The sequence below is a fragment of the Notolepis coatsorum genome (assembly GCF_963971535.1).
Source record: "Notolepis coatsorum genome assembly, chromosome: 15".
NCBI classification, from domain to species: domain Eukaryota; kingdom Metazoa; phylum Chordata; class Actinopteri; order Aulopiformes; family Paralepididae; genus Notolepis; species Notolepis coatsorum.
The window spans coordinates 96,975,179-97,001,248 of record NC_140179.1 but is presented as its reverse complement, the minus strand read 5'-3'; the positions used below and the strand labels follow the sequence as shown (position 1 = coordinate 97,001,248).

The 26,070-nt window shown below is 42.1% G+C and overlaps 2 protein-coding genes across 2 annotated transcripts; both read right to left on the bottom strand.

The window, feature by feature from the left end:
- Positions 1 to 17,300: 17,300 nt before the first annotated feature.
- LOC311241867 (26S proteasome regulatory subunit 6A-B-like) lies at positions 17,301 to 18,584 on the bottom strand (the record flags this gene model as incomplete). The annotated part of the gene is made up of 1 exon (XM_084330803.1): positions 17,301 to 18,584. One exon carries the CDS (start codon positions 18,582 to 18,584, stop codon positions 17,301 to 17,303), a length of 1,284 nt encoding a protein of 427 aa, XP_084186929.1.
- Positions 18,585 to 24,505: 5,921 nt separating this feature from the next.
- LOC311241868 (26S proteasome regulatory subunit 6A-B-like) lies at positions 24,506 to 25,793 on the bottom strand (the record flags this gene model as incomplete). Its single annotated transcript, XM_084330804.1, has 1 exon — positions 24,506 to 25,793. The coding sequence occupies exon 1, from the start codon at positions 25,787 to 25,789 to the stop codon at positions 24,506 to 24,508; it is 1,284 nt and encodes a 427-aa protein (XP_084186930.1). The 5' UTR covers positions 25,790 to 25,793.
- Between the last annotated feature and the right edge of the window lie 277 nt (positions 25,794 to 26,070).

Sequence of the window (26,070 nt, the reverse complement as noted above, 5' to 3'; positions counted from 1 at the left end):
GATTATGCCATTGATAACGGCCAACACTGCTGAGTGTTGGAACTACCCCCCCGAGAGGAGTCCAGGTGAGACGGCGCTCTACCCCGAGTGAGGTCGCCTCACGTCTCTTCGTTGTGGACCGGCAGCTACCGTCTACAAGAGGGCCCAGCTGTATTCATCTGCGGACCGAGGTTCTGTGGGCACCGTGTTCAGCACTCTGAATTCTCCCAAGAAATCGTCGGCCAGATGGGATATCGCCAGCGGCTCTCCTAACCCCCCCCCCCTACTGTCTTACAACCAGCGGGACCCCCCTTTAGTGTATCCAGCTATAATCATTTAAGTACCATCGCTATAGTTCCCTAAAGAACCAGGTTGTATACTTGCTCCCTGCGTAACCAGAGATTGGACATTCAATGTTGATTTACCTACGAATACTCATTTGCCTTACAAGTGCATTCAAATCATAAATGTCATTAAGTGAACGTTGTATATACCCTTTGCTATATAAAATATTCGATTTATACATTTGTGTGGACTTCGTTTCATCAGGTGGGAAAGTGTTCATCATATCTACATCATGTACTGTGTGGCCAGTATTTAAAGTACATAAAGCAGGTAGTGGTTTAATGATACCATACTTATCAATACAGTCAGGGAATTGTACCCCTCAGTTACACTGACCAATAACCGATAATGGACTTTCTGTCATGGCTGATAACTGATATTTATTGGTATTGATATGATCTGGTCTGTTAGAAATGAGAAGTCTTTATTTCTCTTTCTGCACGCTTACATTTTTATTTTGCACATGCAATAACCCAAACAAAACCTGCCTGGAAAAAAAACACAAAAACCTGTGCAGCTAGTGCATTTAAAGTTGCTACAGATACAAATGTATAATAAGTAATCATACATAAAAAAAACATCCACAGAGCTTTTAGAAAGGTGTGGAATAAAAGTATTGCTTTTCCCCAAAAAAAACATTTTTGATAATCATTCAAAATGTTTGCGGGTCCAAAATGAATGTTGTTGTTTATGTCTTCCAGGCATGTATCCCCTCCCTACATCCCCACATGGAATGTACCTGATTGGATAAATGACATACTGGTGCTCTAGTGTGACATCTAGTGGCTGAATGTTCTCTATAGCACCTTTAAATTGCCACAGTCTGAACAAAGCTTTAGACTTCTGTCTTGTAGCTGTCTGTTAATGATTTGTGTAAACCTAAGCTATATAATTTCTTCTACAGATTCTTGTAATAATTGTGTGCAATACCACCTTGTGATGGAAATTCCATTAGTTTTCGAAGTGCAACAAAGTGGTTTACAGGTGCTTGCGAAAACTTTGATGGTAATTTTCTAATATAGTTGTGGGTAAGTGGCAAATCCTGGGTTTTCCCCTTTGGTCTCGGCACTTGGTTAATTATCCCAAGGCTGAGCGAGAGTGAGAGACATTCAGCATCCGGACTGCTCCTCAGACGTTTGAATCATTCACACTTCTCAGAGGTTACAGGGACTGTTGAAACTGCCTGTAATGATACTAGTAATATAATCTATACTAATGATAACATAAAGGGGCGAGCAAAGAACTACCTTGCTGTTGAGGCAAAGAAGATGGATTAGATCTCATTAAAATGTTGACTGCATCGTACCTTGGACTCACTCGCAGACATTCCTGACCAACTGAATTTGTTTTGTATTTCCAGTAATCATTTGTTTACAATAATATGATATTTCACATGTGTCTACAACACATATAACCTCATTGGCACCATTGTGTATGATGTTAATATGTATCATTTGTGTGGTCTTTTTTTGGTTAAAGACATGTTGTAGAAATCTCTTTCCTCTCTTCCTTTCAGTGCATGGATATGATAAATAATGTTGCCCATTAATACTTCAAAGGTTTTAATTGTAAAAGTTTGCTATTACCCAAACTGTTAACAGAACATTACAAGGTGAATCAAACTGGTAACATTAAATAGGGTGTATCAAACTGGTAACATTAAAAGGTGTATTAAACTGGTAATACAACATTAAAAGATGTATCAAACCGGTAACAACATTAAAATGTTGATCAAAGCCACCACTATCACTAACCTGAAGGTGCACTATGTAGACATTTGAAACTCAGAAGTGAAAGAACTTCCATAACTGAATAAACAAATTCTCCTCATTGTGAAATTTGGTACATGGAAAACTGTTTGAAAAGGAAAGCTAACTGAGAGGTTTGTGTTTCACAGTTGTTTACAATGGCAGGACCCACAATTCTGTTTACACATGTCCTACATTATGACAATATTTTAAATAACTACATATAGTATACTAAATATGTTTTGTAAACAAATATCCCTCCCCTGAAAGTAGTGCAACATTAATTGAGCACAAAGTAATACTTTGTATACAGGAATTCAGGATTGTACAGAATTCAGTTTAATTTGGCCATTTTAAAACAAGATGTAGACAAAATGTGATCATGTTAAATGTTGAGAATGAACATGAAAAAGTAAGACGTTGTCCTCTGTGGTCCTCAACTGAAAGATATTGTTCTGATATCAGGCAAAATTAAATAATTTTTTTTTTCTGTCACGGCACCCTTCATGTGTTTATAGGTCTCACCCTCTGGCCTCTGAAGTTGCTAATGTCTTTTTTATTTGGGCCTCACAGGGTTAAAAGTACCCTGTGAGACCCACGGTTGCAAAATTACAAAATCACTTTTAGCCATTTAAAAAAGGAATGTTTATTTAAAAAATGTGAAGCACATGTATAGTCAATTGGTCCTGTTGTTCAGCCTCACAATGCTATTTGATAGTAAATGTGTTGATATGTCACACCCTCTGGCCTTATTTTAACTGTTATTCGTGAAATAAGATTATAGAAATCTCATGGCATTGTGTCGGAAACCGGCGCATATTAACAGGAGGAAGTGGCACAGCCAAAAGTGAGTGTAGTCTTTTGAAGGAAGAGACTCAGGGCTTTCGAATTTCGAAAAACTACCCTACCCAGCTCACACCAGCCCCTGTCAATCATCTGACTTCTGGATTTACTTTTTTATTTCTCTTATTTTTTGGGATTATCTCCCACAAACCTGAGCGTTATTGCCATAAAACAGAACACAGTTAGTTTCTCTACCTTTCTGTGAACGTCTTGCAAAAAACGGTGCTGCAATACGATGAAGAATTCAGTACTGTATCTACAAAACCTTCTGTTTAATCATCTTCCCTTTATTCATTTGCTTAGATTTTTCAGGTCTGGTCAATTTTAGCATGGTGTTATTCAGTCAAAGATAATAATTTTTTTTTAAATAGAATTGATATTCTCCTTTTGGTTCATTACAATTTACTCAAGCCTAGTAACAGACACACTATTTCTGACACTGATCCATATATGTCCCTAGATTCAGATACCAAGAACATGCAAATGGATGATTTAAATAAAAATTGTAAATGTTTTTTCTACGTCCGTATGGAATGAGTGACATAAAAAAGTATTATTATTATTATAATTTTTTTTTAATGGATGGAAGAGCCACACATTGATGGGCAAAGAGCCACATGCGGCTTGCGAGCCGCGGGTTGGCCACCCCTGGTCTATAGGTTGCGGGGTCCGGGGACGGTTTAGCGTGTGGTACCTTCTCGACTTCTTCAGTCGAATCGAGTTGTTGACATGCAGGGAATAGCTTTAGCTGACGCTGTCATAGCATCATGATCTGTAATGTGTCAACTGGACAACGCCAGCCTCGTCTGCCAACGCCATATAGATAGCGAACGTTAACATTTGCAATCGAAGTCAACGTCATCCAGCTGACACCACAGATCTAGATATTATGACAACGTTAGCTAGCGCTAAAGCTAAACAGAGGGAAACGTTAATATACGGTAGTCAGTGTAGCGGGAGGCAGCACTTGATTTGCATTGGCAAGAGTTTATCTCATTCTATATCACGGCACAAAAAATAAATAAAATACTTTTTTTTGCTACCTTATATTAGAGACCGGCCTGTGTTTGTCTAAATGCATCAAACCCCCGGCCATTATAAGAGGCCCCTCCTTTATTGGAGGCCCCTCCTCTATTAGAGGATTTACAGTATTGCTTTACTGCATAAAGAATTCGGCGTCGCAAAAGGTATTCCAAGCTACAGGCTACAGTATAGAATCCAGCTAACTGGAAACCCCATTGAAAGTAAAAAAAAAAAAAAAAAGTGCACCGTTCTACCACAGGGCACACTGCATTATCGAGACAGCGCCCCTAAGAGGATCTGGCCAGTAATGCACTTTTCAGAATTCAAAGAGTAGGGTACTGTACTTCTGCAGTGCCGCTCGGTGACCTTGAGTAGGTTATTAAAATAGAATAAAAGCCAAAACAACCTGATGGCCCTCTAGCGTTGTATTCGAAACACGGACATCTCCGTGGCTGGGTGCCAATGTGTTAATGTGTCTGGCCAGGACTTATATAATAAATGAATGAATGAATGATTTTATTTCTGTCTTTTTTTTTTTTTTTTACAAAGCATAGTAGTAGAACTTCCAAAAAAACAAAACAATTAAATGACCGAAAAGGTGTAGGCTGAAGCCCAGGCTTATAATTGCCTACCCTTTTTACATTACACTATTTACATTACATTACACTATTTACACAAACAAATCAAATACAAAAAAGAAACATAATTCAGTATATCATTTAGCAAAGGTTACAAACGTTTCATAGTTTTATGTACAAAACGTATACACATTTATTTATGTTTTATTTCTTTTTTAAATACTTTGTCTTTTTTTATATATATACATATATATATATATATATATATATATATATATATATATATATATATATATATATATGTTTTTCTTTTTCCCTTTGTCACTATTTGAACACAGCTATGTTATGATTAAATATAACTAGGATAATAATGAGGTTTTATATTTATGTATCACCTTATATTTTAATAATTTCTTAAAAGTATGTAGCGATTAGCAAACTACACATTTTTACTTCTTTGTCAAAGCCATTCCATAATTTTGCCCCTTTAACAGATATACATCAACCTTTATATTTGTCCTTGCCTTTGCGATATTGAATACACAAGTTCCCCTAAGTCTATCGGCTCTCTCTAGTCTGCAACAACACCTGAATGCCACTTGGAAGTGAGTGCTTATGTGCTTTGTACATTATTATTGCAGTGCTAAGATCGTCAAGATCTTCCAATTTGATTTAATAAAGAGTGCGTTTGTCGGTTCATAGTAATCAGCTTGATTCACAATTATTATGGCTTTCTTCTGCATTATGAAAATTTGGTTAGTGTTTGTTGTATATGAGTTCCCCCATACCTCCACACAGTAGGTTATGTATGGAACTATGAGCGAACAGTACAACAAATGGAGTGAGTTCTTAAGATATATTTCATTTTATATAATATTGCAATGTTTTGTTTTACATGTGATTTCCAGTTTAATCAGTTGTCACTCCCAAAAATGTATTTTCATACACACGTTCAATTTCAACATCATCAATCATTAGTTTCACCTGATTATTAGTTTTTCGATTGCCAAAAATGATATAGTTTGTTTTGTTTAGCTTGAGTTATAATTTGTGAGGTGGCTTCCTTTCAGTTCAGGTCTGTTTTATCATGCCTTCTATTATTTGGGCCCATTTATATTCTGTTTGGAATTATGTATTTGTTAACCCTTTGTTTGGGCAAATAAAACCCCTTATTTTTGCCTACACCACTGTGTCCTCATCGTCTGGCTGCTTGGTCCATCACAGCCCCTTTAACGTGCATTAGCTTCCTATGTGGCGTGACCTCATTCTGACTGCCTCGGGTATCGATAGCGATGTTACGCAATCGCTAGAAGGGCCCTCTGTAAATCATGTTTTGTGTCGAAAGGTCAGAGACTGAGGGGGGTCAACGTTCAAATCATTTGAGCAGCGTGCTGCACAGGTCAGATACAGACGGACGCATGGCTCTGGTCAGCAAAAATAAATCAGTCTCTATTCAACACAATGGCCGAGGCATGCACTATATACCCATACGCCATTACACAGCAGTATCTGATAGGTAGGCCTGTCCCCGACTAAGGATTTGTATAGTCGACTTTGATTGGCCAAAATTGTCCGATAGTAGTCAACTACCCCCCCCTTCCGAATGCACAAATAAATATATATATATATACACTTTTTTTTTTAATCATTCCATTTGGGCTGTGGGAGGTGCTTAATGTCTGAAGGAGTCGACTGAAGGCTTCTTGTCCTCTGTGAAAGCATGCAATTCGTCCACTGATGGATACATCTTGATATCTGTCTAGTGTGTGAAATCCTCTTTCAGTGCCTCTGTGCCCATTTTCTTAGGCAGACAAGGCAGTTAGCCTCACTGGTATGTGCGCCATTAGCGTTAGCCACGCTTCTATAGGCCTCTTTGCTTTCGGAAAGAATGGTTAAACAGTTTTAATAATAATAATTATATTAATTTTTTTATTTTTTTGCATTAGACTAAGAGGTTGGCAGTCAACTACGGCTCCTTTCGATCGATTAGTTGACTATTCGACTAGTCGTGGGTCAGCCCTACTAATAGGTGAACAATTTTGGGAAGATGATACTAATAATAGTAAGAAAGGTTTATCAGATCAAGATTCAAAGACTGATTGTTGAGATGCAATAAAAGACCAGCTGTAAACCTAAAGAGGAGCTGGAGGGGGAAATAAAACAGATCCCGCTGTCAGATATGACGTCTATAAACGTTTTCAAATCAAGGACCTGCATACATAATTGGCTAAGGACCCCCATATTGATACATAATTGGCTAAGGACCCCCATATTGATACATAATTGGCTAAGTACCCCCATATTGATACGCAATTGGCCAGGGACCCCCATTATTTATATGTAATTGGCCAGGGACCCTATCTGACATTATATTTGTTGTTGTGTTTTAATCCAGAATTCCATAACCGTCGATAGAGTGTTTGCACCGACGTCACAATTTGGTCAGTAACCCGGATGCGTGTATCACTTCCGCAATGGATTTAGTCGGAATTCGGTTTCCGGGTTGGCCTGATTGGCCGCGACGGCCACGTGACACGCTGTGGCACGCCCCCCGCGGCAGCGGCAGCAGCGTTGCCGCTGCGCCCTGCTGTGGCGACGCTCGCGTTGGTTTATGACGTTAATTAATAATAAACACTGTTAGGACTCTTAATAATAAACACTGTTAGGACTCTTAATAATAAACACTGTTAGGACTATCTGACTCTTAATAATAAACACTGTTAGGACTATCTGACTCTTACTAATAAACACTGTTAGGACTATCTGACTCTTAATAATAAACACTGTTAGGACTATCTGACTCTTAATAATAAACACTGTTAGGGCTCTTATTTCATACTTATCTTGTCTAGCACAGTCTCTAACAGTAACAGTAAGAAGCATTTTGGATAAAAGTATTATGACAAAAATGTATGCCTTTCAAATGTTAAATGATAAATGATTAAATGATACACACTGAAATCTACGCTCTCTCATCCTGCTTTCCACAACGCGACAATATTATTATATATTGTCGCATTGTGGAAAGCAGGATGAGAGAGCGTATTAAAATAGTTACATTTGTTTCATTGTTGCTTCACCAAGCATGTCTAATAATAATGACAACGACGTGTCAGCGGGGGCTTGTTGCTGGATTTGCGAGAAGCATGCAACTGCAGAGCCACAGAGCTCACAGAGCTGTGTTCGCACAGTGCAATACTCCAATTCAGCCATTGGCAATTCAGCTGTTGGGTGGGTGGCGCTGCTGAGCGGTTCCCAGACCGGACCTGAAAGCACCGCTGGCTCTGTGGCTCTGCAGCTGCACACCACTGGGACTCGTCCATCGCCTTGCTGGGAGGCGGAGATCGGCATTGGTTTCAGCGATCACGCAACGTTGAACCACACGATAATGTTGCCGTCTCTCTCCGCTCTTCGCTTGATATAATTAATACAAATGTCCAATATAACGGAATTCGTTAGCTCATAAAAATGTGATTATAACAGACTGCTGTTTAGTGTCGGGCCGACTGCCCACAGACACAGTCTATTTTATTTAAAGTCAGCAGCAGCACGGAGTCTCGAGGGACTTATTTTATTTGGAATATATTAATGACTGTATACGCAAAAGTAGCCTAGTTTTAAGTTAAAATATTATAAATCTACATGCCTTGAGGATGTCATTCTTTATATAGCCTGCCTATCAATTGTTTTTAAGCTCAATAAACTCTGACCGGAATTGATCCCATTTGTCCGGTAGATTGAAATCTTGCAGGTCACGGAGACCGGCAAAAATGTTTTCTAACGGAAACCCTGACGCGGACTTCCATGTGTGTGAACCCAGCGTGAAGAAGTGACATTGTGCGCCGCAAGATTAGCTTCAGTTAGTAAGTAGGGGCGAAAGACACAGAAGACGGCAAGCAGACGGGCGGAGACGTTGACCAGCCTTGCGTATATGTGTATAGTCGGGATGTTTATTCTAGCCACACTGGCTAGTTAGCTTAGCTTCAGTTAGGATTAGCCCTTTAGCTCCTCTCGTCGCCTCGCGTCGATTCGCCTTCTCTGCTGCAGTGCCTCGGACGTCGAGAGCATCGCCTCCCCCATCTTCTCCCCGCCAGACCACCCCTGCCTATTCCCTGCCAGACCACCCTGCCTTCGTGGCTCACAGGTGACAGTATTCAGGACCTTGACGGCCGAACACACACCTGCTTTGTGTGGAGTACATGCTTGCTCCGAGTGAAGGGGTCAGTTCATAAACGGCCACCACGTTTCCCGAGCAGCAACGGGCACTTCATCTTGTGTTGTTGTGGGGTAATGCCGGCTTAGATTTAGGGACTTTTTATTTCTAAAGTGTGGGCCCCACTTATTTTGGTTGTGTGTGTATATTTTGGTTACATGTGTATATAGTGTTGCAGCACTTATAGGCAACGGGTGTCTTTCCAGGTAGCTCGTTTGAGCATGTGCTAATCTCCACAGATTGGGTACTAAAGAGCGTTAACCCTTAGGGGTATAGTATTAAGATTGTGTGCCAACGTTAACCTTGAAGTGATTGTGTGCCAGCGTTAACATTGAAGTGATTGTGTGCCCGCGTTAACCCTTAGGGGTATAGTATTAATGATACTACATGTGTTTGATGGTACAGTAATTCCCAGTAAAAGGAGAGGCGAGTAACTGGATTCACTGTGTGTGTGTGTGACTTAATGTGCATCACCGTCTAACCCCTTTTAGTATTATTATTCTTTATTATCCTTTTCCTTTAACCTCTTTTGATCCACTGCGTATGTGTACTTGGGGAAGGTGCTCATTCCAGGTCTCCAACAGTCAGCAAGGTACGGTACTGCTTTTGGGAAGAATCATACCATCCACCACTACTGCCACCGGGTGTGAGGGGGTGTGGGACGTACTAGTGTGGGTGTGGGTGTTTAGGGGTTGCTGTGCACCGCCCTGGAGGGTGAGAAGGACCAGTATGCATCACCTAGGTTAGTAAATCCTATAGGCCCCATCCGCCCCATTTGCTAAACCCAAATCAAGTACCCTTACACTGCAGTCGGGGGCCTAGCCGGACTCAGCTCTGCCGGGTCCCCACTACCTGGTGACAGTATAATCCACCCTATTACAATGATAATAGAACAAAGTGTAAAGTAATAATGGTGATAGTGATAACAGTATCACAGCGGAACAACAACACAATTATCAAGTTTGCTGACGACACAGTAGTGGTGGGCCTGATCTCTGCAAACAACGAGAGGGCCTACCTGGAAGAGGTAGAGGACCTGGCGCGGTGGTGTCGGGAGAACAGCCTCTCCCTGAACGTCAGCAAAATAAGAAAGAGATGATTGTGGACTTGGTTGGGGGCCAGGGACTACAGCCCCCTCAGCATCGACCGGGCACTGGCCGAGAGAGTGAACAGTTTTAAGTACCTCGGAGTCCACATATCCGAGGACTTGACATTGACAGTGTAGTGAAGAAGGCACGGCAACGCCTCTACTTCCTCAGGCGCCTAAGGAAGTTCAAAGTGAGTCAGAAGATCCTCAAGAACTTTTACTCGTGCACAATAGAGAGCATCCTGACTGGTAACATCACCTCCTGGTTTGGGAATAGCACGGCACAAGACCGCAGCAGATTACAGAGAGTGGCCCATTCAGCCGAACGCACAATTGGAGGTGGGCTTCCCACTCTCCAGGACATTTATAACAAGCGTTGCAGGGCCAAGGCTAAGAGAATAATCAAAGACTCTAGTCACCCAAACAACTAGCAAGGCAAGCGCTACCGGAGTCTCATGGCCAGTACAGACAGACTCAGAAGGAGCTTCTATCCCCAGGCCATCAGGATGCTCAATGACAATGACACTACACTCACTGCACACAAATCCACATGTACACACCCACTTTAAACAAACACTCACCTTACCACTCACTTTACTCACTTTAACACACTTTATATGTATCTATTATTAAAGAGATTTGCATTACATTCATACCTCATTTGCACCTTACCCTAAGTGTTGTACCTCATCTCATTTCTGCATTGTACCTCACTGTTACTAATTTTACTCTGTATTGTATAGTATATGTATATTGACTGAATATTCCTTACTTACTTTTTACTTACTTCTTAATAACTTTTTTTTTTACTTACTTTTTGTAGCACACTCTCAGGGGCTCATACAGAAACAAGCATTTCATCATAAAGTATTCTGTATTTTATTATGACAAATAATAAACAAACTTGAAACTTGAAACTTGAACTTATAGTGAATGGCAGCATTCAATCAGTGGAATAGTGATGATGGTATTCATGGTCCATAACGTAGTAACACACTACACCAGAGTCCGTGCCGTGTTAATAATTAAGAGTCAGATAAGCCTAACAGTGTTTATAATTGGCTGAACGTGCTTCTCATCTTGGCTAGCTCCTCATAGAGGCGGTGGGAGGGGTTTTCCAGTATAGGGCCCATCTTTGTCCTCATCCTCCCCTCAGCCACCACCTCTAGGGTGACAGTGTTTCAGGAGGTAGAGAGCAGTCGTCTGGTAATCCGGAGGGAGATTCCCAGTTCGATTCCCGGTCCTCTCGGGCAGCGTGTCAAAGTGTTCCTTGAGCAAGACACTGACTTAACCCCTAACTGCTCTTGATGAGCAGGTTGGTGTGTGAGTGTGTGAGTGAATGGGTAAAATGTGAGGAACAAATTGTAAAGCGCTTTGGATAAAAGTGCTATATAAATGCACCATTTACCATGTATTTACCTCTAGTTTGACCAGTTCGACTGCCACTATGGAGCTAGGATTCCTCATTCATATATATCGCCTTTACATCTTGAATGCATAAACGTTAATGGATTAAGCTAAAGGGGCCGGTCATTCAGGTATCCTCACTCAGACAAATTCAGATTATTTATTCTCACGTCATATACTTTTACGAACATAAAAGTGAATGAAATAAAATAGCAGCGGAAACAACGATAAAATAGCTCTAAATGATAATACGATAATCACAGTATGGATGTAGTGTGTGCAAAGTAGGAGCAGAAACAATGATACAAATAGATCTAAATGATAATACAATAATCACAGTATTGTAACTGTGAGCCGCACTGCCTGGTCCGGGTCCTTATACTCCGGTACCGTTTACCAGACGGCATCAGCTGAAATTGTCCCTGGTTGGAGTCTTTTAGAATCCTGTGAGCGTTGTTGACACACCATCCATTGTATATGGATGACACTCTACCCAAAGAAATTAGAGAGATGGGCTCAGTGGACCTTTACCTCTTAACATGCAACGGCCCACATGTCCTCTTGAGGACCTCTGACCTCTTTGGCGACCTCTAGTGGCTCGGGTGTGCATATTTTTTAATACAATATATATATAGAATTAAAGCCATATTTGTTGCCTGTCGATAGCCATTTCAGGTGACAAAATCCGTTCAGCGGTTCTCGATGTGTGAGGCGTGCATCGAAGTACACGGTGTTGTACAAATACCACTCCCGACTCTCGAGCCTCTACCTCCGTCAATCATTTGGCAATCTCAACATAACCAATGAATAGGGCTTTCCAATGGTACCCCACGTGGAAATGAGCCAATCAGGGATCTACTGTAGGTGAAAAGTCACAAGCCAAAACAGGAAGAGAATTCTCCGTCGAATGCATTGAAGTCTATGAGAAAATCGTTTTCTGAGCCCTCTCACCTTTTACCAAAACCGCTTCTAATCACTCATTTCAGAATGGATTTCTATGAAATTTGGACATACGTCAGGCTCTGGACCCAGGGTGTATTTTCAGCCATACCAATGTTTTTGGAAATACTACTTCTGGACTACTAACTACTACAGAAAAACGTGAGTAACAACTCAAGTTCAGACCTATGTTACTCTATTTCATTAGCACTAAAAGTGAGTTTTTGTATCAGCTTCTTAACTTGGCTTTTAACTGTATTTTATTTAACTCTCTTTTATTTTTTCTACTTATTTTATTGCTTGTGATATGCAATTCTGTCATGCATTTTATTATTCATTTATACATTTAATTGTTTGTGTTGTCAAAGCACTATGGGCTTCTTTCTTGCATGTAGGGTGCTTTATAAATAAAGTGTATTATTATTATTATTATTATTATTATTATTATTATTATTATTATTATTATTATTATTATTATTATTATTATTATTATTATTATTATTATTATTATTATTATTATTATTATTATTATTATTATTATTATTATTATTATTATTATTATTATTATTATTATTATTATTATTATTATTATTATTATTATTATTATTATTATTATTATTATTATTATTATTATTATTATTATTATATGTTGTGTCTCATATAATATATAATATAAATGGCTTGAGGTAAAAAAATTAATAAAAAAAATACTAATTTTTAAAAAGCAGTATGTTGGCTTTGGCATGTAGACTGAAAGTAGTGAAAGCTACTGTTCTGAAACTAGAACTAACATGGTTGCTTTTCCAGCTGTGCTGATCTTTCCTCAATATGACTCCTATCTTCTGCTCCACTGAGTCAAATTGATCCGATGACACCATTATCCCTCCAGCGTTCTTTCACACAGCAGTGTTCCCCCTTTCTCCATTTGTTCACTTATCTCCCACCTCCTTCTCCTTGTCCGCCTCTCCCTACCGTCCTCTATGTGTCACGATGCAGGGCTATATGCCCAGCTATGTGTGTGCACAATATAGGGCACTCGTTGAAATACTTTAAAATAAAAAATGTCAACCCTAGGGAGTGTTATTACAAGATATCTTTTCAATTACTTTTTATTTTCATGTTGCAAATCAAGGTCATTGAAATGTTCATAATATGGTTCCTTGCCGGTCTAGGGTAAAATATCAATGAAGTGTTCAAATATGGTTCCTCGTCCTTCGAGGGGGAAACATTTTCCAGAAAGTGTATGTATAAAGAAATATAACAAAACACATAAAAATTAAAATAATATTTATTTTGAAACATCAGCAGAGGTGTTGGGGGGGTTGCCTGGAAGCACTGAATCTCTACGGGAGCGAGATGTGACTGGCCTTTGGCTGCTGGCACTCTTCTTGAACACGTTCTTCTCAGCAAGCGATGACCCAGGCAGCATGCCTGTTGTGAGGCTGACATCATCAACATAGTCACACGTACCACAAGGGACAGCCTTCTTCTCCATCTCCTCGATGGACTTGAGTGGAGGTACCTGCTGAAGTACTTGAATGGAGTCTCAACAAAGTCAGGGGGAGGGTGCTGGTACTCGGGCATGGCTGCATTGTCCAGGTCAACCTTCTTCCAGGTGGTTACCCTGGCTGCAGGCTTCCTCTTCCTCCAGGTGGTTACCCTGGCTGCAGGCTTCCTCTTCCTCCAGGTGGTTACCCTGGCTGCAGGCTTCCTCTTCCTCCAGGTGGTTACCCTGGCTGCAGGCTTCCTCTTCCTCCAGGTGGTTACCCTGGCTGCAGGCCTCCTCTTCCTCCAGGTGGTCACCCTGGCTGCAGGCCTCCTCTTCCTCCAGGTGGTTACCCTGGCTGCAGGCCTCCTCTTCCTCCAGGTGGTTACCCTGGCTGCAGGCTTCCTCTTCCTCCAGGTGGTTACCCTGGCTGCAGGCCTCCTCTTCCTCCAGGTGGTTACCCTGGCTGCAGGCCTCCTCTTCCTCCAGGTGGTCACCCTGGCTGCAGGCTTCCTCTTCCTCCAGGTGGTTACCCTGGCTGCAGGCTTCCTCTTCCTCCAGGTGGTTACCCTGGCTGCAGGCCTCCTCTTCCTCCAGGTGGTTACCCTGGCTGCAGGCCTCCTCTTCCTCCAGGTGGTTACCCTGGCTGCAGGCTTGGTGGGCCTCTTGGCTTGTGGTAATGGCTGGTCTTCGTTGTCATCCTCCTCAAGAACCTCCACTGCAGGCATGTCCTCTTTGGAGAGGGACCCATGCCACTCAGGGGGTGGGTGGGCTGTAGTCATGTCCTCTTGGGAGAGGGACCCATGTCACTCAGGGGGTGGGTGGGCTGTAGTCATGTCCTCTTGGGAGAGGGACCCATGTCACTCAGGGGGTGGGTGGGGTCACGCATGTCCTCTGGGGAGAGGGACCCATGCCACTCAGGGGGTGGGTGGGGTGTAGTCATGTCCTCTTGGGCGAGGGACCCATGTCACTCAGGGGGTGGGTGGGTGTAGTCAAAACTAGTCATGTCCTCTTGGGTGAGGCACTGGGTCTTTATGTACACTGCTATACAATGCTATATTATACAATCTCAAGTTATACTATACTATTCTTAAAGTGACCTTTCCTTTTGTAAAGTGACCATAAAAAACCATGTCACTCAGTTATTTTCTTCTTAAAATGTTATCAGAATTTTTTTTAAATCACAAATATTGAATTAATAAGTACATTTTAGCAGGCTTATGTCTAAAAGTGTACATAATGTAAATGTTGCTAGTCTTAGGTGAACAGGGCATATGATCAAATATGGTGCCACCATCCAATGCACTATTGAGTACTATGTCTTGTGTCATAATGCATGATTTGTAAGAAAACACCCAAAATATGGCTTAGTAGATGCATTGGACATATGTCTACAAATGGACAATTATGGTCACTTGTGCTAGTCGTAGGTGAACAGGGCATAATTATTATATTATTATTATTATATTATATATAATATATATATTATATATTATATTAATTATGATCAAATATGGTTGCTAGCATTTTTCATGCAGAGGGTTCACACATTTCTAGAAGTCCTACACAAACACTATCTAGTTCATCATTTAGCACAACTATTCAGTGACATAATATGTGAGTTTCGTCAACTTAACATTGTTGGTTTTGATTGTATCACTTTAACTTACCATCTTTAGGTAATAAAGCACTCAACCTCTACTGTCTTTCTTTTTAAAGATTTATTTTAGCATTTTTACAGCTTTTATTGGCCATACAGGACCGACAGAGGAGAGGGAGAACGGGAGGACATGCGACAAATCAGCCCGGGAGCGGTAGGCGCCTTGTAAATAACTACTAATGTCTGTAACTTCTTGCAATTTCAATAATCCAGAATTAATAAATAATATGTTAGTGTGTTGTGTTCTCGATAGTCTGCTTTGCAAATAATCCTAATAGCTCTCTTCTGTACGAGATACAGTGGTTTTATATTACTCTTGTTATATAGGTGTTACCCCAGTACTGGTATTTTCAGAGGAGGTGAAAACAAACGCCACACACACCCCTCCCCCACACACTGCAAGTTCAAATTGATAAATGTTTCCAACCACCTGCTAAGTTGTGCATGGAGCATGGGGGAGGGGTGCAGTACACATTCTGAGCTGAGCATTCTTTGAGAGTGGTAGTATTTGATTGATTGATTGATTGATTGATTGATTGATTGATTGATTGATTGATTGATTGATTGATTGATTGATTGATTGATTGATTGATTGAAAAAAAAATTAAGGTGAGACAGCAGTATACAGCATAATACACATTTCAATAGTTTTGACACTTCACATAATGTCATTGATATATAAAATAAACAGTGATGTTTATAAACATGATGGATCATGTAAGTCACATTAGACACAGAACTAGATTTTCGTTCTGTGATGGAAAGTGATTGTTAAATAACGTAATATTTATTTTAATTTTTATAAAAAACAAATTTTTTAAAGAAATATTTTTTTCTCGCAAGGCCCCCCTTCCCGCGAGGCCCTGTGCAACCGCACTGCTCGCACACCCCCTGAGACGGCCCTGAGTACACTACCTACAAACACTTATACAAACAGCTTGAAAGTAAGTAACATGCCTAGGTCCTAAAGCTAATGGGATTATGTGTGACTGATTTACAGTAATATTGGCTAATTTAACACAACTGTCATAATATAAACTTTTGAAATTGGCTATCTCAAACACTGCCCTCTTTTCTTGATGCAACAGTTGTGATTGGAGGGTCGAGAAAAGAGGGCGGGGCTTGAGAGGGTAATTGATGACCTAAGTTACTTTATCATTTCTCCTGCCCCCCCCCGTCTCTCTCTCTCCTTTTCCTGCACATTCCCATTTCTCTTCCCCCTCCTTCTTCTTCCTCCTCCTTCCACTGCTTCCCTTATCTGTCTATTCTTCTCTCTCCTCATTCTCCTTCCTCCATTTCCCTTATCTCTCCTTTCTTGTGTCCCTCCTCCATCTCTGTGAGGGCCGACGATCCTCTCCACTGGTCAAATTACTTACTCATGAGTAGTACGTCCGTTGATAAAGAAAAGTAATGTCCACAGCCGCTCCAGTGCAAAGCAAAGATATCCGAATGGTTTATTTGCAAAGTATTTCTTTACAGAAGTGGTCCTAAATCTACTTTCCTAAATATTCCCGTCACTACTACATACTAATACAAGTACTCCTACTAGCTACAAGTACTAATACAAGCTACAAGTAATACTACAAGGTAAGAAAACTGTATTTTCCCAGTCTCCAAAATCACAGCCAACTCGACACATGAAAATTCCTTCGTAATGTGAACACCTCCCTCCTCTCCTCTAAATGACGAAATAGACCCTTTCCCTTCTACGACGCCGGATGCACTGTCTTCAGGCCTGACCTCATCTTGGTGCTTCCTAGACTCCGCTGTACGCTTATGCACCTCCTCCATCCACGTGCCAGCCTTTTCTGTGAAGTTGGAAAACGTGTCAGGCCTCGGGGTGAACCATTCATCCTGATCTTTCTTCCTCTATTTCTTGTCGTTTCAGAACCAGAAGTCACGACCAATAGAACCTACACACACACACACAGACCGACCGACAGACACACAGAGACAGACAGACACACACACACACACACACAGAGAGGCCTCTTAGGCGTAGTACTGCAGGTTGGCCTTCTTCTTGGCCTGGACCTCCAGGATTCCCTCCATGTAATCCTCATGAGTCAACTCTGTTGCTCCTCGACGAAGAGCGATCATACCGGCCTCTACACAGACAGCTTTGCACTGAGCTCCGTTGAAGTCGTCGGTGGAGCGAGCCAACTCCTCATAGATCACATCAGGACTGACCTTCATCTTCCTGGAGTGGATCTGCATGATGCGAGCCCGGGACTCCTCGTTGGGCATGGGGAACTCGATCTTCCTGTCCAGACGCCCAGCGCGCAGCAGGGCGGGGTCCAGGATGTCAACCCTGTTGGTGGCCGCAATCACCTTAACCTGCGTGTTGGGTTGGAATCCATCCAGCTGGTTGAGCAGTTCCAACATGGTCCTCTGGACCTCCCTGTCTCCTGACTTCTCACTGTCAAACCGTTTGGTTCCAATAGCGTCCAGCTCGTCGATGAAGATGATGGAGGGGGCCTTCTCCTTGGCCAGGGCAAAGGCATCTCTCACCATCTTGGCTCCGTCTCCAATGAACATCTGGACCAGCTGGGGACCGGCTAGCTTCAGGAAGGTGGCCTTGGTCTGAGCAGCGCAGGCGCGGGCCAGTAGGGTCTTCCCCGTCCCCGGGGGGCCGTACATCAGGACGCCTTTAGGAGGCTGGATGCCCAGATTCTCAAACTTCTCCTTGTGGTTCATAGGCAGGACAATGGCCTCCACAAGCTCTTGGATCTCCTTGTCCAGCCCTCCGATGTCGCTGTACTGTTCAGTCGGTCGCTCATCAACCTCCATGGCTTTAACTCTGGAATCATATTCAGTTGGTAGAGTGTCCAGAATCAGATAGGAGTCCTTGTTCACCCCCACCAGATCTCCAGGTTTGAGTTTCTCAGCGTCAACCAGACCAATGACAGGCAGGAAGTAGGTCTGTCTGGTTGAGGTTTTGATGACGGCACACTTTCCTTTCCTCTGAGAGTCCAGGTCGATGTTCGCTCCGTCCTCCTCCTGGTCGTTAGGATCCACATCCAACAGCTCTATAATGTTGGACACCAGGTAAGGCAGGGTCTTGTTGACTTTAATCTTCTCTGTGTTTTCTTTGATCTTGTCTTTCTGGGCCTGAAGTTCATGGTTCACCCTGAGAACCTCGCTCTTCATAATCTTTATTTCACTGTCCAGCAGACGGGTTCTCTGGACGATCTCCTCAGTCGACATCTTCAACACCGCCTCTCCGATTCCATCCTCATCTTCGTCCCACACACACTTGTCGTTCAGAGACGCCATGTTGGTTGCCTTTGACTTTTTCTTCTTCTACTGTGAGGGCCGACGATCCTCTCCAAATGGTCAAATTACTTACTCGTGAGTAGTACGTCCGTTGATAAAGAAAAGTAATGTCCACAGCCACTCCAGTGCAAAGCAAAGATATCCGAATGGTTTATTTGCTAAGTCTTTCTTTACAGAAGTGGTCCTAAATCTACTTTCCTAAATATTCCCGTCACTACTACATATACTAATACAAGTACTCCTACTAGCTACAAGTACTAATACAAGCTACAAGTACTACTACAAGGTAAGAAAACTGTATTTCCCAGTCTCCAAAATCACAGCCGACTCGACACATCCACAGCCATAAATTCACTTGCTAGCTTCTGGCTTCAGTTCAGTTCAGTCTGGTCGAAGATGCAAAACTGCCTTATATAGAGACCCAAATGTTCTATAATGTACGGTTATGACATCATACGGTGACATCACGAAGGTTCCAGAACTTTCTATCATGACGTCATACTGTGGTATAGAATGTTCTCTGTTCCAGTAAGGTCTATTATGACCTCACCACAAACGTTCTAGAGTTTATGTTCCAGCAAGGTCTATTATGACATCACAACAAACGTTCTAGAAGGTTCTATGTTCTAGAATGCTCTATTATGACAAATACGACGGTTCAATGACTTTATCTAAATCCAATCAATATTAAACATTCATATAATACAATAACCTAAATATATCTAGCTTTGGCTCTTACAATCTCCCTTCCTACTCCTCTCTTCCCTGTCCACCTGCCTTCTTATCCTCTCTTTTTTCTTCTCCCTCCACCTTTATCCCTCCTTTCTCAACTTCCCTCCTCCCTTCCACCTCCTATCCTTCAACTCCTCCCTCCTCTCCTCTACATGATCACATGATTAGAATTACACACACAAGCACCTTAACTCCAAACCCACACATCAGACCAAAACGATTGCTAAAACCCAACACCCTAAAGTTTAAACCAAATGACCAGTTCCCTAAACACGTTCCATAAAACTAGCCCCCATTTGCCAAAACCATAAACACATTTCACCTGTAGACACAATTCACAAAACTCAAACCTCTTTTCTCACAAGTCTAAACACATGTTGTCTTGCTAAGACACACATTGCAAACATCTCTGATCAAATGTGCACATTCACCAACGACATCTGGAGGTCCCTGGACCCCACGTTGAGAACCACTGATATAGGCTATTTGTTTTTTCTGATATTTTGTTCTTATACTTTTTGTTTTGCCAGTATATTACAGTTAAAAGCAGCACAGCAGGGCGCCCTCGTGGCGCACCGCATAGTGCCTCGCACACCCACGCGGCCACACCGGGTTCGCCTCCCGCTCCCGGCGATATTTGTCGCATGTCTTCCCCACATCTCCTCCCGTTCTCCCTCTCATCTATCGGTCGTGCGTGACCAGAAAAAGCTGTAAAAATGCTAAGAAAAAAACTTTAAAAAAGCATAGCAAATATCAAATTGCTAAAAAGTCACAGGTATAAACTAAGTGTTAAGTACAGCAACAGAATAATTTAAGTACAGAATGTGTGTGCGTGCGTGCCTGTGTGTGAGTGTCCACTCCTGCATATGTGTGAATGTGGTTCAAGGTGAAATGATAATGGTTTCTTTTCTCAAGCCACAATTTCCACTCAGTGAAGAGAGTATCCAAGCATATTTAATTCAAATTAGAAAATAAATAGTCCTAGAAATAATAATCTGTTGTGCTTTTCCACTGATCTGTTCTCCGTGGCCGTGTCTCTGATGTGACAAGCCGCGGTGGAAGAGACCCTCAGAAGTAGATATATATAGTCAGAATAGAATGCATCTTCATCCTCCGTCCTCCTTCCAATGTTTTACTTAAAGACAATGACATAATTGAATGAAGGAATAGAAAAATAAAGTCAATTGTCAACATAGCTTGTCTTTCCATCAAGTCAAGTGTTCCTTTAATAATCCCCTTGGGTAAATTCAGGTGTCATATAGTGGAAGGGGGGTACAGGTTGAATAGGTATTAATAATAATAATAATAATAATAATAATAATAATAATAATAATAATAATAATAATAATAATAATAATAATAATAATAATAATAATAATAATAATAATAATAATAATAATAATAATAATAATAATAATAATAATAATAATAATAATAATATGTCTGACTTCATCCTATTGTTGTGTAATTTTGAGCTGTTCTGATTCGTTTAGCTATGGACTCAGAGAACTGGCAGAGGACTACCGCAGAGGGGAGCTGGTGGGAGGTGGTTGGCAACAGGTGGAAGGAGCGAAGAAGCGAGCATCAAGGAGGAGTCTGCTGGCAGAATCTACCTCTTTGTTGATATCCACGGATGGGAGCAGACGTGTTAACGGAGAGCCATACACCTGGATGACACACGGACCAGGGTTTCCGTTGTCCGGTAATTACCGTTTTTTTTTACCGGGGAAATCTGTTGAAGTCCGACATATTTAAATATCTCCGGTCATAATGTCCTGTGAAAATAATTCCCTCTAAGCACAATTTGAATTGTATTAAAATAGTTACATTTGTTTCATTGTTGCTTCACCAAGCATGTCTAATAATAATGACAACGACGTGTCAGCGGGAGCTTGTTGCTGGATTTGCGAGAAGCAAGCAACTGCAGAGCCACAGAGCTCACAGAGCTGTGTTCGCACAGTGCAATACTCCAATTCAGCCATTGGCAATTCAGCTGTTGGGTGGGTGGCGCTGCTGAGCGGTCCCCAGACCGGACTTGAAAGCACCGCTGGCTCTGTGGCTCTGAGGAGGTGGCTACAACATCAACACACAGTGACTACATGCAGTCACTGTGTGTTGTTGTAGCCAGCGGGTAAATCGCGATTTTTTTATTTGTTTGTCATGACAAACCAATTACATAATCCAACATATGTGTAAAGGCACAACATATTCCAGTTAACGGTATATTTTTTTAATGATTTGTTACGGCGTAGTCGTTCTATATGAATTGAAAATGGGGGACCCTGATGTAAACAAGACAAACGTCTTTCTCAGGTCTGCATCCCCTTAACAATTGTGTGTATTGAGCCGTACTGTATTGTACCCATTCTGCAATCTGTTAAATAAAGTTTTCATTCATTCATTCATTCAGTCAATACTTCCATGCGTATAAATTGAGGAAGCGACTCGAGCGAGTCCGCGGCCGCTCGCTCTGCCGCGCACGGCAACGGCAGAGCGGTGGATAGGGGGGCGGGTCACGTGGGGGTTGCGGCCAATCAGAGGAACCCGGAAACCGAATTCCGTTGCGGAAAGGATACACATGGTGGGGTCGCGCATGTGTTCTTGGGAGAGGGACCCATGTCACTCAGGGTGTGGGTGGGGTGTAGTCAAAACTAGTCATGTCCTCTTGGGAGAGGGACCCATGTCACTCAGTTATTTTCTTCTTAAAATGTTATCAAAATTTTCAATTCAATCACAAATATTGAATTACTAACTACATTTTAGCAGGCTTATGTCTAAAAGTGTACATAATGTAAATGTTGCTAGTCTTAGGTGAACAGGGCATATGATCAAATATGGTGCCACCATCCAATGCAGTATTGAGTACTATGTCTTGTGTCATAATGCATGATTTGTAAGAAAACACCCTAAATATGGCTTAGTAGATGCATTGGATATATGTCTACAAATGGACATATGGTCACTTGTGCTAGTCGTAGGTGAACAGAGCATAATTATTATATTATTATTATTATATTATATATATTATATTAATTATGATCAAATATGGTTGCTAGCATTCTTCATGCAGAGGGTTCACACATTTCTAGAAGTCCTACACAAACAATATCTAGTTCATCATTTAGCACAACTATTCAGTGACATAATATGTGAGTTTCATCAACTTAACATTGTTGGTTTTGATTGTATCACTTTAACTTACCATCTTTAGGTAATAAAGCACTCAACCTCTACTGTCTTTCTTTTTAAAGATTTATTTTAGCATTTTTACATCTTTTATTGGCCATACAGGACCGACAGAGGAGAAGGAGAATGGGAGGACATGCGACAAATCAGCCCGGGAGCGGTAGGCACCTTGTAAATAACTACTAATGTCTGTAACTTCTTGCAATTTCAATAATCCAGAATTAATAAATAATATGTTAGTGTGTTCTCGATAGTCTGCTTTGCAAATAATCCTAATAGCTCTCTTCTGTACGATATACAGTGGTTTTATATTACTCTTGTTATATAGGTGTTACCCCAGTACTGGTATTTTCAGAGGAGGCGAAAACAAACGCCACACACACCCCTCCCCCACACACTGCAAGTTCAAATTGATAAATTTTTCCAACCACCTGCTAAGTTGTGCATGGAGCATGGGGGAGGGGTGCAGTACACATTCTGAGCTGAGCATTCTTTGAGAGTGGTAGTATTTGATTGATTGATTGATTGATTGATTGATTGATTGATTGATTGATTGATTGATTGATTGATTGAAAAAATGTTTAAGGTGAGACAGCAGTATACAGCATAATACACATTTCAATAGTTTTGACACTTCACATATGTCATTGATATATAAAATAAACAGTGATGTTTATAAACATGATGGATCATGTAAGTCACATTAGACACCTGCTGTAAGCAAAACTAGATTTTCGTTCTGTGATGGAAAGTGATTGTTAAATAACGTTATATTTATTTTAATTTTTATAAAAAACAAATTTTTAAAAGGGCCTCTTTTTTTTAAAGAACATTTTTTCTTCTCGTGAGGCCCCCCTTCCCGCGAGGCCCTGTGCGACCGCACTGCTCGCACACCCCCTGAGACGGCCCTGAGTACACTACCTACAAACACTCATACAAACAGCTTGAAAGTAAGTAACATGCCTAGGTCCTAAAGCTAATGGTATTTTGTGTGACTGATTTACAGTAATATTGGCTAATTTAACACAACTGTCATAATATAAGCTTTTGAAATTGGCTATCTCAAACACTGCCCTCTTTTCTTGATGCAACAGTTGTGATTGGAGGGCCGAGAAAAGAGGGCGGGGCTTGAGAGGGTAATTGATGACCTAAGTTACTTTATCATTTCTCCCCCCCCCCGTCTCTCTCTCTCCTTTTCCTGCACATTCCCATTTCTCTTCCCCCTCCTTCTTCCTCCTCCTTCCACCGCTTCCCTTATCTGTCTATTCTTCTCTCTCCTCATTCTCCTTCCTCCATTTCCCTTATCTCTCCTTTCTTGTGTCCCTCCTCCATCTCTGTGAGGGCCGACGATCCTCTCCACTGGTCAAATTACTTACTTGTGAGTAGTACGTCCATTGATAAAGAAAAGTAATGTCCACAGCCGCTCCAGTGCAAAGCAAAGATATCCAAATGGTTTATTTGCGAAGTCTTTCTTTACAGAAGTGGTCCTAAATCTACTTTCCTAAATATTCCCGTCACTACTACATATACTAATACAAGTACTCCTACTAGCTACAAGTACTAATACAAGCTACAAGTACTACTACAAGGTAAGAAAACTGTATTTTCCCAGTCTCCAAAATCACAGCCGACTCGACACATGAAAATTCCTTCGTAATGTGAACACCTCCCTCCTCTCCTCTAAATGACGAAATAGACCCTTTCCCTTCTACGACGCCGGATGCACTGTCTTCAGGCCTGACCTCATCTTGGTGCTTCCTAGACTCCGCTGTGCGCATATGCACCTCCTCCATCCACGTGCCAGCCTTTTCTGTGAAGTTGGAAAACGTGTCAGGCCTCGGGGTGGAACCATTCATCCTGATCTCTCTTCCTCTATTTCTTGTCGTTTCAGAACCAGACGTGACGACCAATAGAACCTACACACACACACACACACACAGACCGACCGACAGACAGACACACAGAGACAGACAGACACACGCACACACACACAGAAATGCCTCTTAGGCGTAGTACTGCAGGTTGGCCTTCTTCTTGGCCTGGACCTCCAGGATTCCCTCCATGTAATCCTCATGAGTCAACTCTGTTGCTCCTCGACGAAGAGCGATCATACCAGCCTCTACACAGACAGCTTTGCACTGAGCTCCGTTGAAGTCGTCGGTGGAGCGAGCCAACTCCTCATAGATCACATCAGGACTGACCTTCATCTTCCTGGAGTGGATCTGCATGATGCGAGCCCGGGACTCCTCGTTGGGCATGGGGAACTCGATCTTCCTGTCCAGACGCCCAGCGCGCAGCAGGGCGGGGTCCAGGATGTCAACCCTGTTGGTGGCCGCAATCACCTTAACCTGCGTGTTGGGTTGGAATCCATCCAGCTGGTTGAGCAGTTCCAACATGGTCCTCTGGACCTCCCGGTCTCCTGACTTCTCACTGTCAAACCGTTTGGTTCCAATAGCGTCCAGCTCGTCGATGAAGATGATGGAGGGGGCCTTCTCCTTGGCCAGGGCAAAGGCATCTCTCACCATCTTGGCTCCGTCTCCAATGAACATCTGGACCAGCTGGGGACCGGCTAGCTTCAGGAAGGTGGCCTTGGTCTGAGCAGCGCAGGCGCGGGCCAGTAGGGTCTTCCCCGTCCCCGGGGGGCCGTACATCAGGACGCCTTTAGGAGGCTGGATGCCCAGATTCTCAAACTTCTCCTTGTGGTTCATAGGCAGGACAATGGCCTCCACAAGCTCTTGGATCTCCTTGTCCAGCCCTCCGATGTCGCTGTACTGTTCAGTCGGTCGCTCATCAACCTCCATGGCTTTAACTCTGGAATCATATTCAGTTGGTAGAGTGTCCAGAATCAGATAGGAGTCCTTGTTCACCCCCACCAGATCTCCAGGTTTGAGTTTCTCAGCGTCAACCAGACCAATGACAGGCAGGAAGTAGGTCTGTCTGGTTGAGGTTTTGATGACGGCACACTTTCCTTTCCTCTGAGAGTCCAGGTCGATGTTCGCTCCGTCCTCCTCCTGGTCGTTAGGATCCACATCCAACAGCTCTATAATGTTGGAGACCAGGTAAGGCAGGGTCTTGTTGACTTTAATCTTCTCTGTGTTTTCTTTGATCTTGTCTTTCTTGTCCTGAAGTTCATGGTTCACCCTGAGAACCTCGCTCTTCATAATCTTTATTTCACTGTCCAGCAGACGGGTTCTCTGGACGATCTCCTCAGTCGACATCTTCAACACCGCCTCTCCCATTCCATCCTCAACTTCGTCCCACACAGACTTGTCGTTCAGAGACGCCATGTTGGTTGCCTTTGACTTTTTCTTCTTCTACTGTGAGGGCCGACGATCCTCTCCACTGGTCAAATTACTTACTCGTGAGTAGTACGTCCGTTGATAAAGAAAAGTAATGTCCACAGCCACTCCAGTCCAAAGCAAAGATATCCGAATGGTTTATTTGCTAAGTCTTTCTTTACAGAAGTGGTCGTAAATCCACTTGCTAGCTTCTGGCCTCAGTTCAGTTCAGTCTGGTCGAAGATGCAAAACTGCCTTATATAGAGACCCAAATGTTCTAGAATGTACGG